At 36.2% G+C, this 18,989-nt stretch overlaps 1 protein-coding gene across 1 annotated transcript in view; it reads right to left on the reverse strand.

Annotated features, from left to right (window-relative positions):
- LOC107225548 (sodium-dependent neutral amino acid transporter B(0)AT3) overlaps positions 1 to 18,989 on the reverse strand; it is a 511,620-nt gene that overhangs the window by 201,766 nt on the left and 290,865 nt on the right. Inside the window, exon 10 of the mRNA XM_046730574.1 lies at positions 17,193 to 17,354. Coding sequence (XP_046586530.1) covers positions 17,193 to 17,354 — 162 coding nt within the window. The remainder of the gene's footprint in view (positions 1 to 17,192; positions 17,355 to 18,989) is intronic.

The raw sequence follows: 18,989 nt of genomic DNA on the forward strand, positions 1-18,989 counted from the left end.
AGTGAGGTTCCTTTTCTATTTTGTGAAGCCACGAAAATACTTGCAATATATATCGTATCTTTATCTCTCTCTCTGTATCTCTATCTTGCAGTTGGTCTGCTTGAGCCACCTGGGCTCGTACTTTATTCTCTATTATCTCTCATCTTGTCCCTTGCTCTTTCTTATTGCAAGTAACTTCGCGACTGGTTGACTATTACTTACGCATTGTTAGTGACTATCGCTTTATTTTATTATGTTTCGCTTCTAGAATATCTAAATGTCTAATATCGCTGTATAGCAGCGTGTCCTCTTAAACGATCAATTCTTATCCTCATTATTGAGCAGTACTATTTCGCTATACTTTCTCTGATTAATTCGTATCTGTTTCTGTACCTATTACCTTTGATTGATTTATCTTAGTGAGTGTACCGCGTGAGCGATCTTACATCGCCGCGCGGTCCCGCTCGTCGTTCACTTGACATTGGAGTATTGCGCTGTATCGCCTCACATCTTTTTCATTATTTTCTTCGCTAATATCGCTGATCGTAGCTGTCCGTAGTCTCTTTGGTTTATCGTATGTTGCATATTAATTCCCTTGAATATCATTTGCCTTATCTTAAATTATCTTTTATCGTACCGAATATTATCTCTCTTTCTCTCGCACTTACCGCAAACTAGAGGCTACGTATTATCTGTTATTCTCTATATCTTCTAGTAATTTTCTACTTGGCCTGTTTCCTTGAATTTACCTCTTAATTAATAATTCCCTGCCTCTGTTATATCGCTGATAATTCTGGTAATGTGATAACTATTACAATTTCTGTATCTCGCATGTTTCTTATTATTGCTTTTCATATTTTATGATTTATTCGATCAATGCTTAGTTTAAGTACCGTATATCTTTTCCTGTTCTGCTTATTCATTATAATACCGTGTTAATCATTACCTCGAATCATAGTATCGCGAGCCGACGCACATTTCCCGCTTATTCGGAAAACGTTCCGTTATTTGTTAAATCTCTCGCTTACTTTATCTCTGGCTGTAAATATTGTTAATTATCGCATTTATCGTAATTGTGTCTCAATCTCTGCAGTTGTTTGCTTGTTATTAAAATTTATCGCTTCTTAATCAATATATTCGATACTATTTCTGCTTCATCTGTTTCTTATTTTATCTATTGGATTCGACTCCGCCCCTCTACCATTATCTTGTCTATGCTGAGCAGGCTGTGCAAAACCGTCGTAGAACCTGACCTTACCTTTACCTATCACCTTTACCTTTACCTTTACCTTTACCTTTATCTTTTTCTCTAAATACCTATTCTCTTTGACGCACGTGCGTCTGGCGCCCAACAATCATATCTTTCTCTTTTCTTATCTCTCTATATCTAATTATTAAGGTTATTGACTGCGCCGTAGGGTAACCAATTATCTCATTTCTTTGTTTTACCCTCAAACACCAAAAATTGGTTACAACGTATAGAGATATAGAGTCCACTGCGTCTGGTTTATAAGTACAAATAATTGATATCAATCCTTTGTTTTTTCAAATAAATTTATTTAACATTTTTTACTTTAAATTTAGTTCGAAGTTGACCTCTTTCGTTTTTGGGACTTCGGGATGTTTTTGCTGTGGAATGATGAATTTTTTATCATTTTCTTTACATTTCCTTGTATAATTTTCGTTTACGATACGTAGACGGACCACTCTTCGTCGTCCGTCTCAAGCAACAGCTCCTCCTCTGCTGCTTCTGCTGCTGCGCACAGCAGATCATCTAATCCGTCATCTTGTTTTGGTAAAATAGGCATTAAATTATTTGCTTAGAGATTCATACGTGTTTGATTGTATTTTCAAATGTCGTTATTTTTTTCTTTTTTTGACAAATGATTGTATACATATAAGTAATTATTTTTCCATTTTTTATGGGTAGATGTAGAATTCACTGGTAATGATTCTCAAAAAGCGTCCGGCTCTTTGGTTTGCCGAGTTGAATTTGGATTTACATACTATTATATTATATCGATATGCTTCACCTGGTATTTTCTCGCCCGACCGCTGCAAAACCTCGTCGCTGTCCTGTTTCAAGAATGTTCATTAATTTTATCATACTGCTTACTTTGCTATTTATTCATTCATATTTCCAATGATATACTTACTTTGTTCGGCATGTTTGATTTAATTTACCTCTTTACATTACAAAATATCACCAAACTGGGCAGTGCTCACCTATTCTTATTTTTTTGCTTCTTGTTATTAGCTACGGTGTTTTATTTGAACTGTCAAATATAATTGTTGTGATATAATGTCGGAATATAATTATTTGTAATTAATTTTGTTGTTGCATGTATAGGTATAATAGATATGTACTTATGTATTTCTTTTATTTATCTAGTAATTTAATATGGTATGAATATCGTAGAAATATTTGCAATTTTACATCAACAAATTTTACTTTTATCATTTTTTTATTCCTGATAATTTACATTTTTTTCTCACCTTCAACTTACAATCAGTCAATACATCCTTATATCTTCTTTCTAATCTTACTATTTGTTTCCTAATTTCGTAGGCTAACTTTTATTTTCTCACAAGTTTCTATTTCATTGCATGCGTTTCGGCTTTTTCAGCAAATGACCGACACGTGTGAATTTACATATGAATAATCACAAAATAAGAAAATATTTAGTGGAAGTGATTTATGTATTTGAACATCCAATTACAAATCGCGATTGTGTAAATTTCCATACGTTATGCTTTATTTCCTCTTTATCGTTTTATGCTGCTACCTATTTTTGTATCTTCTTGCTCCTCTTGGCTTTTCTTTCTCTTTTCTCTGTTGTCCATTTTTTCAGTGATTTTTATATTCGTGCTGGTTTTCCTTTCATTGCTGATTCTGTATTCCTTCCATTTGTAATCTCTCCTCCTTTTTCTTTCACTTTCGCTTCTTTTCTCCTTTATACAGGACGTTTTTTCCTTCTTCGTATGTAGTCCCGGTGGAGTCAGTAGAGGGGGTCAACCCCTGGGCCTCTCGAACTCCTATCACCTCCTGTGAATTTTTCTTTTAAGTACATCCATGTTTATTTGTTCGTTTGTGGCCTTGATTTACATACATTATGCAGTATTTATTCGATAATTTCCTTGTACACAATGTTCTTTATTGCATTTTCATTTTTTTTCAGTTGAATTTTTATACCTTTCTTCGACCTGCATCGTGACAATGCAACGTAGAGTTGACCATGTCCAAAGATTGGTCGGTCAATGAATATTCCCACGTGGTCAAAACTTTGTCCTTGTGATTCATTTATAGTTATTGCAAATGCCAACCTAACAGGAAACTGTCGCCTATGGAGGATAAATGGCATATCTGTGTCTCCCCGCGTATCTAATTTAATTCTTGGTATTTCTACTATTTGCCCTTTTCGCTCTCCGATTAGAAGTTCACCAATCAAAATTCTAGAGTGAATTTCTCTTAAAACTAACCGTATTCCATTGCATAAACCATCTGATATTGATAAATTTCGCAATGACATCACAATTGCTCCGACTTTCAGCTGTAGATTGTGTGGTGGTAAACCTGATGGCGTTAATCCATCTGAATACTCTATCGGATATTGCAGAGTAGCTTCTTCGTCAAGTGCTGCATCCGCGGTATCAATTCCTTGTAATGTTGCATAATCTATGCTTTTTGATTCGAATATATTACCATCCATTCTGCGTAGTATCTCTGTATTTAACTGATTAAATTCGACATTCAATGGAGCTAAGATGACTCTGTTTGTTAATTCATCAAGTGGCAAATTTCTTGGATACAAATCGTCTATTAAATTGTTGCTTTGTATTTCTTTCTCTGGTACAAACAACTCCACTTCTCCATTACCTATATTAAGTAACCACTCTGAAAACTTTGCGGCATCCTCCTTTGCTCGCATATTTTTTTCAAGCTTAATTTTTCGAATATACTCCAAAGTGTAGAGTATTTGATTGTTTCCTCTATTATTTGTTGTTTACCTCCTCGTCTCACAATGGGTAAAACTTGTCTGAAGTCTCCACCTAGTATTATAGTCTTCCCACCAAACGGTGATGCGTCTTCCATTATATCTTTTAACGTTCTGTCGATCAATTGTAAAGCATTTTTCGGTATCATCGAACATTCATCCCATATAAATACATCTATACTTTGAATTTTTTTCTTCATCGTTGCATTTGTGAAATTTGTTCCTTTCTTTTGCAGTGTCAATGGTAATCCAAATGTTTTGTGCGCGGTTGTTCCATATGGTAGTAAGATGGCTGCTATACCTGTCCAAGCAACACATGCAACATTTTTTTTTCAGATTTCAACATGTAGTACAACGCGTTGTATAAAAATGTTTTTCCTGTTTCTCCTGATCCATCGATGTAAAAGCATTTTTCTTGTTTTCTACCAGTACTTTTGTCATACATAATATTATCAAAAATTTGTGTATAAATTATTTTCTGATCGTTGTTTAATTGCTCCACCAGTTCATTGCCTTTCTTTGCAAAGGTTTCTATATTTTCCACTGTTATTTCTTCTGCTTCATTTTCGAAAATTATCTCCGGTATTGGTAAGTAAAAATCTGCACATGATCTTGCCTCAGCTCTGAGAAGATGCTTAATTCCACATAGTGCTCTATTTTCATGCTGATCCACGAAGTCTTCAGATAGTGCTTTCTTATAAGAATTCCATAAATCTATCGCGTTCGATGGCATTTCACCGACTAAATACTACACAAAAAAATGACGTAACCGTTTCGGCATAAGTATTTAAACAGCTTCGTCGAATATTTTAAAAGCTTCGTCATTTGTCGCAGTTAAACCCATATCCACTGCAGCATCTCTAAATGTATTCCATTCTTTCCCGTTTACAGTGCGGAAATCTATAAAACTCATTGCATTTGTCGCATGTCGAAGGATTAGTTTGATACCTTCCTCAAACGTTGCGTATTGCTGCCCCGGTAGATGTACACGTAAGCGTGTGACTGCATGACTTCGTCCATGCATTGGCAGTTCTAGTATACGCCAAGCTGCTTCCATCGGTCCTACGTAACGCGAATCTACCTAATCCTGTATTTCGTTGATTATTGGCTGACCATCACTCTCGCTGTTTGAATCAGTTATCTGTACTCTTGCACGATCATGTCCCTTGTGGATGTACTTAAAGACATACTTAATAGCCATTATTGACGCACAATATTCTACGTTCATGTGGCAGTCGTACTTTGCAAGTAGGTATGGATTGTGAGGCACAACCATGCTGTTGTCTACTTGGATATTTCTTCCTTCCACGCGGTCGCGGTAATAGTTTATGTCTGTATTTTTTCGTCTGCGATACTTTGGAAAACCGCCACCGTTTATATCAGTGTTTTATATTATAGAGTCTTGGTGATCGGTCAATTAAGAAAACGTAATTTTGGTTAACGTTTCGACCCGGATATGGGCCCTCCTCAGAACGATTTATTTAAAAAACTGTCAAAAAACAAAAAAGAAAGGAAAAATAGGATTTTATAATATAAATAATGGTACTAGTAGTAATCGGACGTAAATATTGTAGATGTAATATTCTTAGAGCTATTAAATATTGTTGATAGTAAGAACCTTATGATTAATTGTGATAAGGATGTTTTTTGGTGTTATTTACCTTTTTGAGTTAAGTAAGTGTAATAAGATGTAGTCGAATTCACAATTACAATTGGCGGAAACAGTGTTCTTTTGAGTGACGGTAGACAATGTCAATCTTCCAGTTGTTTTTGTAGGAGTTAAAAGTTGGTAGTCATTTATTTAAAAAAGATTAAAGAACTATGTTTTTCCACAGTCAATATGTCATAGTGTTGAAAGGTTATTGAAGAAAGTCAATTAGCAATGAAATTAATTCACAGGTGTCAATTAGGTGGAGGTAAGCTCTTTATAATTAAGTTATACATGTCTAACGAAATATTGTTGGTTGAACCACTTGGGTCAACAGGTGGATAACGACTGATGGGGGAAAACAAAATAATCCAGAGTGAAGGTGAACATATTATAAACATTATACAGAAAGAACAATAAATATTAGGTACGAAAGGTTATGTAGAAAGAACTGTAAATGGAGACTGAATAATTTCTTTTAAAAAAATAAAAAAATAGTTTAGGTTAAACAATATTTGTTGTGTGGGCAGAGATTAGAGGTTTGTAAATATTGCTTAAATGTTCAACGTCTTGTCTGAGATTAACCGTATTGGTATGACCTACAATATTGCACATTTCTAAAAGCAATCTTCTGTAATAATTTTGTTCTTCACAATGGATGTTTGTGTTGTCGTAATTGAATGTGTGTTGTTTATCAATCCTATGTTTCGTTAGAGCTGTGTGCCGTTCATCTGTCTCATGTATGTTACGTTGGTGTTCCCTAATTCTGGTGTTGAGATGTCGACCGGTTTGACCTATGTAGACTTGATTACAGTCATTACATGGTATTTTATACACTACATTTGAACGTACGCCTATGGGGATCTTATCCTTACCGGTATCAAAAACAAGTTTTAGGTCTTTTGAATTTTTTCCAACAAACTTAACATTATATTTATCGAATAAACGATTAAGTGACTCGAAAAGGCCGGCTATATATGGAATGGGGATATAAGTAGTAGCAGGTCTATTGTTATCTTCGACAGAAGCAGAGTCCATATTATGGTTAAGTATGTTGTTGATGTAGGAGCGTCTCTTATTAATTTGTTTTTGTAATAGGCCATGAGGGTAATCATTAGCTCTTAGTACATTGTATATGAGCGCCGAGTTTTTTTCATGGAACTCTGTACTAGCAAGTTTTATAGCTCTATCAACAAGGCTAATGATGGTGCCTATTTTGAAGGACAAAGGATGGTGAGAGTTGAAATTCAAGTATCTTTGTGACCATGTTTTTTTATGAAACCAATCTGTCTTAATATTATTATTGCTGTGTGTCAACAAAACGTCTAAGAAACTGATGGCATTATTCTCTTCTGTTTCGATAGTGAATTGTATTCTAGGATGATACCCGTTAAAAATATTAAGAATGTGATGTATTTTTTCATTTGGAACGGCAGTAAGAATATCATCCACGTATCGAAAGTAGAACGGCAAATTAAAACCTAGATCGTTTATGCAAGAGGTTTCAAGGTCTTCCATGACGAGGTCTGACAAGATTGGGGAAAGGGGAGATCCCATAGGTAAACCAAATTGTTGTGCATAGGTCACGTTATTAAATTTGAAAATTGCGGAGTCAAAACATATTTTTAAGGCTTTTTCTAGTTCAATCATAGGAATTGGGATCTTATTTTCTAGAGTAGCCCAACGGTTGTTTATTGCACGCAATGCGAGAACTGTAGGAACATTCGTAAACAATGAAATTACATCTAAAGATATTAACGTGTAATTGTCCGGGATAATCAATGTCTTAATTTTATCAACTAATAAAAAACTATCCTTAACTCTCGAGATGGGGGGTTTGATATTAGTGGTAAGCCATGAATTGATAGTTTTGGCTAAGGTATAGGTCGGGCTATTAACAAATGAGACAATTATCCGTAAAGGGACATCCTCTTTATGAATTTTTGGAAGCCCATATGCTCGTGGAGGGACACTATTGTATGTAGAAATGTTTCGATGTAGATTTTTTGTTATAAATTTAGAGGTAAACCAATTAAAGCTGAGCTTATTCACCCTGTTTTGTAGGGAATTACACAAATCATATCTAGAAATTCTATACGTAGTGGTGTCAGAAAGCTGTTGTCTCATTTTTTCATTATACATGTCTCTGTGCATAGCAACGGACATATTACCTTTGTCTGCTTTTAGAAACATTATTTTCGGGTTATTTTTTTTAAAATTCATGGTCTCACGGATTTTTTTATCGGTGACATAATTATTGAAGTTGTTTTTGGGGTACTTAGGGAAACAAAGTACACGGTTGGTAAAATCGGATCTGGCTTGATTTCTTAACTCAATTGGAAAACTCGTAATTTTTTCTTCAAAATTAGAAATAAGGTTGAAGACAGGAAGATCACGTTTGTTATATGTGCGACCGAAATTTTGACCGAATTGTACTATTTCCGTGACATTTTCTGGAATAGGAGTATCAGTTAGATTAATAAGCCAATTTTTTTTGGTAGTTACTCCAATTGAATAAGAGTTATTTTGTTTGTTCAAAGATTTTTTTTGAGCAAGTAGGTTTGTGAATTTATTGATATTCTTGTTCTTTATGGTAATAAATTTATTGTTGAGCATCCGATTTTGGGATTCAAAAAATTGGTTTCCCAAAGTACTACCAAGTTTTAAGTTAATTTTTTCGGAGAGGTTAATCAAAGTTCTTTCGGAATTGATGATGTGTGTGTGTAGATCATTGATTTCTAGCTTCAAAAGAGAACTTTGGAACTCGGTTGCGAGTTGTATAGCTTTGGTTCTTGATTTTGGCAAATTAAAAATAATGTTGTCTAAGGTATTATTAGAGAATTTTAGGTGCTTGGGTGTTATTCTTTCATTCTTACAGCGCAGTAGGAAGATACGATGGTTCTTTATCCTATTCAATTTATCAGCTGTCCTGATCATATATATCAGTGTTTTCCACTAAGTCGGAAATTTCTTTCAGCATGACTTCGTTACCGAATTCCAGCATGGTATTTTGGATGTGTGAGGGCCGTGTAGCATGTGTGATGTGACAGATTAATATAGTTGTTGATGTATTTGTTTGTCTGGTATTTCTGCAGATACAAAACTGTCAATTGCTTCTGGAGTCAAAAGTTTGTCATTGTTATTTAAGATAAATAGTATGTGAGCATGCGGTAAGCCTCTTTTCTGAAATTCAACTGTGTATACGTATCCTTCAATCTTTCCAAATACTGAACCGCTTTCGATTTCCTTTAGTGCCTGTTTTAGCCGCATGTTGAATATTCGACAAGCTATTGTTGGAATGTCATTTACAGTGGTACCTGTAGGAAAATCTTTCAATACCGTACATATTTCCGGCCACTTAGGATTACATGTCATTGTAATAAATAAATCCGGTCGTCCAACTTTCCTTGTTATTGCCATTGCATCTTGGTACTGCTGTTGCATATGCCGCATGCTGCCGGAAAATGATGATGGTAAAATCATTTGGTTCCCAAGTCTTGTTCGATTCGACGTATTCGCTTCACTATTTTATATGTGATCAGTCATTCCCTTGTAACATTCTACACGCAGTTGCTTCTGATTATTTCTTAAAAACAATAAACGCTGCGATTCGATTGTGAGATATGCGTGAATCACATAGTGTTGTGTCAATCGTCCGCTCCGCAACAACTGATTCTGTGCTTCACCTCAACGTAAGGCCAATCGATGCCTATAGTATTGAACTCGTTGTCTCTTGCTGTCCACTTCAATTCCTTCTGTGCTTACTTTTATTTTTTTCATCAATCTAAGCTTCCATTCGGCTTCTATTGAAAATTGGTGTTCCTTCTCTATTGATATCGATCTTTGTCCTTGACTTGCTGAATTATTTTTACTACCGCTCTACCCGTTATTCTCCAAAATCACCTTCTTTATATTATTTTTTTCTCTATATTTGTGTTGCTGTTCACTCCGCAAAACACCTCTTTCTCTTGTGGTTAACATAGATCCTGGTCGTCCTCTTGCCTGGTTATAGGAATATTTGTTTATTATTATTCTCTGGCTTATTTGGTTATTCGCACTTACAATTTTATTTTTCTTTTTCTTTTGTGATACGTCCGACCATCCACCGTCTCCATCGCCTTGTCTGCTGGTTGAAACTTCTCCTTTCTGTTCGTTGGTTGAAAAGCCAGTATGATATTTTTTGTTCGCTTCCCTATATTTTCGCTGCTGTTCTCGTCTTCTAATTTTTCGCTCTTCTATGTCCATCACATTGGTTGGTCGTCCTCTTGATTTATTTTCCAAATCAATAATCACAATCGATTCTTCTAATTCTTCGACACCCTTCGTTGAATTATTTTTACTACCGCTCTGCCGGTTATTCTCCAAAATCACCTTCTTTATATTATTTTTTTCTCTATATTTGTGTTACTGTTCATTCCGCAAAACACCCCTTTCTCTTGTGGTCAACATCAATCCTGGTCGTCCTCTTACCTGGTTATACGAATATTTGATGGATATTATTCTATGGCTTATTTGGTTCTTCACACTTACAATTTTATTTTCCTCTATCTTTTGTGATACTTCCGACCATCCACTATCTTCAGCGCCTTGTCTGCTGCTTGAAACTCCTCCTATCTCCATTGTCATCGTAAATCCTGTCTGTCCTTTTGACTGTTTGGTGATATATTTAGATTTACTATTATTTGATTGTTACTTTTCATACTTATTACTCACTATCTGAATTTTATTTTGGTTCTGCAAGACATCAAAGTGTCCACTGTCTCCGTCGCCGGTAAAGAGTAGCAAGAATTGTGTTTCATTTCGTGATCCGATCCGATGTGGATGAATTTGTTCTTCGTGATACACGATTAAACATATCTTAAAAATGTCCGCAGCTGCAGCTAATTCTGCTTCTCCCCCGTATATTCCATTTTTATTCATATGTGATTTGTAATCACCAGGTGACCTAATCACAGCACCGTTTGACTCATTACCTGTAATAAAACCCGCAAATGTAGACCAATTATCCACTATATTTGAAACGATACTCAGTCTCACCTCTGCGTGTCGATCTTGAGTGCCGTATACACAATACGCCAACGCGCGAAAAAGACAATTCCCGTCGGGAATCATCTTGATAATTTTCGTTTGCATGTTTATTTTTCGCGCGTCAGAAACAGATACCTATAAAGATATTCGTCAAAGACTGTCATAAACAGCCGATGACAGGTGTCAAAGGAAGTTTTGTTTGCTAGATGCTTTTTGTTTTGTTTTCGGGATCTAACCCCACCGCCAACTTCATGCGTATACTATTGTTGTTATTATAATTATTTTTATACTATTGTTATTATAGTCTTTTTTTACTATTGTTATTATAATATTTTTCTACCTGTTCATTTGTTTGAAACTTTTTTATTAGATAGAGAGACAAATCAACCCTCGCATGTACATCCTGCTTGTTAAATTTTCATTTTTCAGTTAAAGCCCGTTCGAAATTTTGCACGGATACAACGTGTTTTTACATTATGGTTTTAAGTTCAGAAATGAATGAATTTCTGAATTATGATCTTTCGTATTTGTTTGCTGAATGTTTGCATGTTTCATTCCATAATATTCATTGGAACAGTTTATTTTGAAGATTCGTTTTATTTCTATAATAATTATTTGTGATACCAAAGTAACGTCATAACGGAAAGCGAAAAGTATGGTATTCCACGCGATCGAATGTTTATATTTTATTTATTGACGCACCATTACTTCTTATCATGTTTTGTACCATATATTTTGCTGATTTTTCAATACGCCTTATCTATCAATTTCTAATATACTCTGCATATCTAACTCAATTCCTTTGATTTACTAATTTTCTTTCAATATCTATTGATGTATGTAACACTTTTAATTTTTCCTGGCATAGCTGGGAGGATGAGATGGGATAGGGCGGGTCGCTTCATCGCAGTAACCTCCACGTGGTGAGACCTAGGTAATTGATGGCAATGTATTTACTTATAGGGATGCGTGATTCTAGATCGATTCACTCAAGAATCGATCTCTTGGGTCGAGAAAATAGATCTTCTGTATTGATACTTTACAAATCGATTTTTTCTAGAATCCATTCCAAGTCTGCAAGGATCGGATGAGGTTCTTAAATCTTCAATTAAATAAAGTTTTGAAAGTCCATTTTGGCGTTCTATATTTTATCGATGATATAGGTTTGAGAATACAAAAGAATCGACCAATTTTTAGCGTTGAATAAATCTAATATTTCAACCCATAAAAAAAGCTTCCCACCCAGAGTGCTGTGTTGTGTAATATGTATATGAGAAATATCGCTGTGATAAACAAATACGACCCAAAGCAAACTATTTTTGAATATAAAAACTGTTGAATAAGTACTACATTTGTGTGACACGATTTTTAATCTCCAATTTAGCTACCGGTTTCCAGTTAAACTATAAAGTGAAAATAACGATCAATCTTCTGAAGATCAATCTTTTGTATCCAATTTTTCGGACGAAGCGATTTTTCCAAAATGAATTCGAATCGAATCTGAGAATCGATCGTTTGCTTTAGATCACCCATCCCTAGTATTTAGTCATGAATTAGCTAACTGCTGTTTCGGGTAATTTCTCTTGTAATATTTTTCACTTTACTGCAACGAGTTATGCAATAGATCTTTTGAAAACACGGAGATTATTCAATGATTTCTGTAACTTATTATTATTTGCACAAGCAATAAATATTTGAAATAATATGTATACGTGCCAACCTCTCCTTGGATGAACGTATCCTAATCTTGTCAACCACGCGAAACTTATACGGACTTCCAGTTATATTCCTCGCATGTCAGAACTTCAGAACGTTCAAGTGGCCTGGTCCCAACGGAGTGCAGAGTGGGGGGCCATAGCACGTGAGGGGCATAGACTCAAGTCCCGCCCACTCTTTCCCTTGGCCCCCTGGCTTAAGTTGTGCGGGAAGCCAAAGTTCACTCGCGAGCTCGGTAGGCAACGTCCTTAAACGAACTTACCTAAGTGAAGTTCAATCATAATTGTATGAGTGCCTTTTCCGAAGAGATCAGTCCCTCCCTCCTCTTTTATCTTGGAAAGATACCCGATTTGCAGTTACGGCAACACTGAAGAATGAAGATAGGCGCGCGTTTGTCGCGCAGGAAGATGATCGTAGTAGGAAATCTTTTGTTTCCTAGCTTTAAACTTTGTGATGACACTGGGGCAAGTGGAGGTACTACAACTGTGATCTCCTCGGAAGAGGCGCTCATACAATCATGATTGAACTTTACTTATGTAAGTTCGTTTAACCAATAAATATAAAAGGTAACAGAGTCTATTGTGCTGTTCTTTATTGTGTAACGTGGCATTTTTGATGCCTGTTACATACGCCTCCCTGAACCCTAGGCGGAACCAAAGGTAGGGGTTTCGCGATATCGAGTAGCAAAGTATTGAAAAAAGAGCGCCAGAACTGGAGTCTCGCATCTGATATTCTGAGAAGGGACACTGTAGCGAGTAGCGAATAAGATATTTCATGCTCCTTGTTTTGATTTGCGATTTTTAACGGCATTAGATGGGAAGTCAGCATCGAATTCGAGGAAATTGCGGAATGGCCAAATAGCGACAATCTCGACGGAATGATGGAGACGCTGCGGAGGGGGAGCCAAAAAATATTTCTTCATCGCGGGAATCCAAGGCGGACGCGATTCCCGCTGTTGGTTGAAGCGCCGCAGCCTCCCCCGCTCACCCTGTTAACATAGAGCTACGTGGAGGACGAAATTGCGATCTAGCGTTAAGCATCGATTTGCGCAATCAACGAGATTGATGATAGATCAATTGTTGCGTATTCTTGCGGGTATAACGTCACATAGAAAGTAGCGTACCGAGATCATTGTAGACAGGTCGTTGATTTTGGAACTCTAGTTTTGGCGATCGTGCAAGATGGTCGCGGAATCATAAAGTTTCGATAGCGAGTTCGCTTTTTGGAGTCTTGCGAAAAATGGCATCACCGAATATCACGAAGGGGATAGAGAATTTGTTGCGTGGATGTGGAACGGTAAGCGCTGCTGATAATCTTGCGATCGAATTTCGAGAGGAATTGAATCGAAACTTGCCGGATAACGGATAGCCATTTTGCATTTGCGTTGTTGGAAAGGACTCGAAATTCGTTTGCCGATTCTTTTTCTTGGTAACTGCGACTGCTGGTGAATTGCGTATTTTTCGTATGAAATTTACGTACAGCCCTAATTTCGCTGTACAGAGTCGAGTCGCGGTATCGTGTTTTTGACTGTCACCTCTCATATAGGTTGGGATTTGCCGAAAATGGAATGTTCGAATTGGCAAATAGCGTCTTTGAGGACTTTGAGAAAGTTTCAACTTTGGATGCATTGTGATTACGTTTAGTTGAGATTGCGATTGTGATCCTTTATTAAGTAATGATTAAGGATGGCGTTTTCGTTGTGTCTGTTTAGGTAGAGATTGCGATCCAAAGTTTGTGTTATTAAGTTTCGGTTGCATCTGAATTACAATTGAGGAATTTGTTTCGTTGAGTTTTGCGTAATATTGAGCTCTGTAGATTTTGTTTAGTTGATCTAATTGTAAGTTAAGATTAGGATTACTTTAAGGTACTTTGAATTGAGTTATCGAGCAATTAATTATAGTTACGTTAAGTTTCAGTTACGATTTAGTTTATGTTATGTCGAGTTGCGTATCGTTGAAATGTTATTTAAGTTGAGTTGAGTACAATTGAAATTGTATTGAATATAATTGCGGTTTCGTGATGTCGAGTCGAGTGCAGGATAATATTTGGGACAGCTTAGGTTGAGTTGCGTTTAGGTTGTGTATAGAATCAGGTGATTTTGAGATTGAGCTAGTTGAAATATTTTGCAACTAGAAAGAAAAAAAATCACCGTCGGTGCTCTTCCATCCGTACGCCGCATGCGTGCCTTGATAATTGAAAATTCGTCTGAGTGCCAATAGGAGAGCACCGAAGTATATTTTCTGCTTTCTAGTTGCACAATATTTCAACTTAATCAATTTCAAAAACCCGTATTAAATAACTAAAGGAGAGTGTTATTTTATTTGTTTTTTCTACTTTCATTTGTAAGTGGGAAAAAGAGAGAAATAGCGTTGTCTTATCTCTTTGTTACCGTGTACACAGGTGTACCTACAAGTAGTTTGCCATAAATCAAAGAAATCATTCATGGACAAAACGTTATAGTTACCGCAAATCTACTAATACTCATTTAATCGTACGTACACGTAGATTCAAGGGATGAAACTTGATCGTAAGCAAATAATATTGCTCTAAATTTCTACACACATCCAGCATCGCTAGCTGTAAGTCTATTACTATACACATCTCTTACGATTTCTTCCTCCTTTCGCCTTTTCCTCTTTCTGATACTTTCTTTCATTCTCTCTCTACATTCTTGCCTCCTTTACTACTAATTTCCACTTACTTTGCAAGTGTTTCTAATATTATAGTTACCATATTGGATCCGCCATTTTGAAACATTCGAAATCTGACGACAGATTTATAATATGTGCCCGAAAAACTTCTGAGTATCAAATTTCAGGCCGTTTCGTCAACTTTATAAACAGTTTTGTTCAACTTTTATCACATAGCAAAACACACTTCATCGTGGTAACCTCAAAAAAAAAAAGAAAGTCAAGTTATTGCAACTTTTTGTAGTTGCAATTTATCTAATTTGATAGCTGACACTTTTATCTATAACCTTCCAAAGGTGAGTGTATGGAACTCTGTGAAAGTTTTTACTTTTCGAACAAAGAAATTGAATTTTCATCTGGTATCGCAGAGCGTATACAAGCAATAGGACTGTATGAAGAATAGAACAAGTATTTTTGGGGTCCTTGTAGCCAACCCAGCGGTGAGAAAATCTACAACCAAAAAGTTTTTTTCACTTTTGGCAAGAGTTCTGGGATCCGGCCCCACTGTGGGTGGTAAGAACACGTATTGCGAATTTCGTTCTAGTAAGTTTTAAGTTTGTAGCGTTGTATATTCCACCAAATCCAGGTGGGAAATCATCGTCAGCTGGCTTTCCAAAGGACTGACGAGGTTGATTTCACCGAATTCACTTTACTTTCTACACTGGTCACTTACAATGCCACCAACCGAGCTTATTCTCACCACTCCCTGAAAGCCAACATTTCCTTATTTTAGGACATCCCTACATTTCAGACTGATGCCATCCATCATCGGCACTACCTCAAAGGCTGTATGTCCAGAAAATTCTGCTTTTCTACGAATCCAATATCTTACATCAACTGATTTATAGATAATACCACTTTCTCCACCATAATTGCCTACCAAATAAGACTCGACAGAAATTTTATGGGAAAAGTGGAGGAAAAAAACAACTGAAAAAATACAGCTATGATAGGTAAAAAACATCTATCTAAAGTATTCGATTATTATTTTGAAACGTGATATTTCCACCCACTTCCTAAACCACCATCCAATAAAAGTGTAGCTGTTTTGCGGTGAACATTGGAAATCAAGCAGACCCGATTGATTGACGCTGATGAAATGGAACAAAGATTGATCAATAAAGGTGGCACCACCTATGGTAATCCCACCACTGAGATCTCTACTTATCCGAAAGAAAAAAGTCTCATCATCGAACTCAGCCGACAGCAAAAAACTGATGATAAGTCTTCTCATCAGTAAAAACTGACGGTAAATATAAACAATGGGACTCCCTATGGATAGAAATTCTACTTGTCAGAAAGCAAAAATCTCGCAATCGAACATCTTATCGGTTAAAATCGACCGTCAATAGGGGTGATTTCTCACCCCTCATCGGTAACCTACCAACTGTCGGTAAGGTTGGTATCGTAACCGGCTCGACCGGTGTGCTGCCATATTGATTTAGAACTGTCGTATCTCGCCTACTGGTGTTCTACTTGCCACGAGTACTGATTCACTCTGAAAGTTGTGACTTTCACAATTTTTCAAATTTTTTTACAGAAAAGGTCCTGAAAGGTTCTTGAAAGATGAGGCTATTCGAAAATACGAAAAAAAAATTGATTTCCTCAGGAGTTATGAGTGCATATATCCTTTTGTTACTCACAGGGATTCTTGAAGCTATGGTCTTTATGTGAATTTCCAATTAGAAGTATATTTTGGGTGGCAAAGGTTAGCGCGTCTTAAGATTTTCGTAAGAGAAGAAAGAAAAAATCCTTCAATTACTGAACACGAGATTCATATATCAATATCGAAGCTCCGTGAATTCCAGCAACTGCATTATTTGATATAACTCAAATTCAATATGACTTCAACGTACGTGGACTGATGGTAAGTGACTTGAAACAATTTCTAAAGTTTTAGTATCAAAATTGAAAATAGTCATGTTACATTTCTTATAAGTACAACTGTAAATGGTAGTTTCACTGCAATTTGATATTCCTATGTTTACCAGAATATCAAACTTTTTTTCTTGCGGTTGGATTACAACAAATTTGAATGTTCCTCTTAATTTTTTATAGACTAATAGATCATGGGAACCGTTAAATTAAGATATAACTCAAATCCACTGACATCAATCAATCTTACTACCAACTGACCTTTCCAGATGATGCGATGCCCTTGATCATACACATGTAGACTAGAATCCAGGCAACCACAAGTGCTAGTGCTATTTTCCAGTTGAAAACTTCTGGCGAATTTATATCCTCCGATATCATCAGCGTGGTACGGTACCAAAAATACTGCGTTGGCCCACTCATCTGAACAATATAGAAATTGATACATAGTACATAGTACATAGTTTTTAATGCGGTGATATTAAGCTAATGATATGTTTACAATGGTGTTCTGAAACTCTCCTTTTGACTGTTTTCCAATATTGTAGCAAAAGTGATATTATTCAAACACTGAGGCCTGTAAAAGAATTTTACAACACATTCGGTCTTACAAAGGTTTGCAACATTTTATTGTATTGTGGAAACACTTATTCAAGGGAAGAGGAGAGGTATTCATTTTTTTGGGTTACAAAAACTGATTTTCGTTTACAGAATATATTTCATGCTCTCAAGAATACGTGTTACAGTTTTCAACTTTAAATTCGTGGAACTAATACAATCATGGGGCAAGAACCAACTCAGGGCTTATAGGTGTAGGGTAAGTTAGGGTAATATGAACATGTAGGACATGTTGGCAGTCCTAGGGATTCATATTTTTTATGGAAACAAAATAGGTAACATTGCCCCAGACTTTCGTGTTAGAAAATATTTTTTGTGTTCCTGGGCTGCCGTCTGTGTCAAAAGCTTAAGGACGCCAAGAAACATGAGTGTGCATTCTTGATGGAAAATTTGATAACTAGTTCTACTGAACTTTATTTATAAGTGCTGTCCATTGATGACTTATAGATATATAATTACATCATTTTACTCCGGTGGTCATCGGGTAATTATTGACATGAAATAATTCTTTTGGATCATATATCGGTTAGGTTTAATCTATAATATTCTAATCCATATTTTCGAATACAAGTTGCGAAAGTTTTCAACACTATATGACAAAAGTGTGTTCGTCAACGACTTAAGTAACTCCTACGCGTTTCCTGATCCTTTAATGTATCATTTGAATGCTTTGAGAAGAGCAATAATTCATCGTCGTAACGTCAGTATTTTCCCAGTGAATAGGATATGAGAGTTCTGAGACATAAAATGGCTGCGTACCGAACAGGTCGCCCTGATTCCTGCCATACCGACGGTCGGTATGTTACCAGTGAGGGGGTTGGCTTAACCTACGATAGTGTTACTGACGGGAACGTTATCATATATGGCGCCACCTGTGTTCTACTCGATTTAACTGACAGACTGTTTAATAATGAGATATATGTGTTATCAGATAAGCATCCATTTTAAATTTTTTGTAGTCGGATAAGCAGACATTTTAAATTTTTACCGTTAGATGGCAGATAATTTACCGAAGAAATTATTACCGATAAGAGCAATAACATTGTTGGCGCCACCAGTCGCTGTTTTACCAATCGGGTCTGTTGTGCGCCCAATATCCACCGCAAGGTGCTGTTACCTCCGGCCTTACCAACAGCTGGTGTGACTAGGCAGAAGTGTTGCCGTAGGTTTGTCACATGTGGCGCCCCCCAACCTTTTATCGATCAATCGATGTTCTATCGATCGACTCTGCATTGTTTCAAATGCTTGCCGTGTTACGTCGGTGAATATGGTTAGAATTTTTTTATTTTTAATTAGAATTACTCCTGAGCGATAGAAGAAACCTGGTTTGGCTTCACTTTTATGTACTAAGACAATTGGAATTTGGATTGAGGATTGAATAACGTTGAGTTTATTGGTGATGTCAAGTATATATTAATTGCAAGAAGTCGATATAGAGGT

Source organism: Neodiprion lecontei, chromosome 2, assembly GCF_021901455.1.
Source record: "Neodiprion lecontei isolate iyNeoLeco1 chromosome 2, iyNeoLeco1.1, whole genome shotgun sequence".
NCBI lineage: Eukaryota > Metazoa > Arthropoda > Insecta > Hymenoptera > Diprionidae > Neodiprion > Neodiprion lecontei.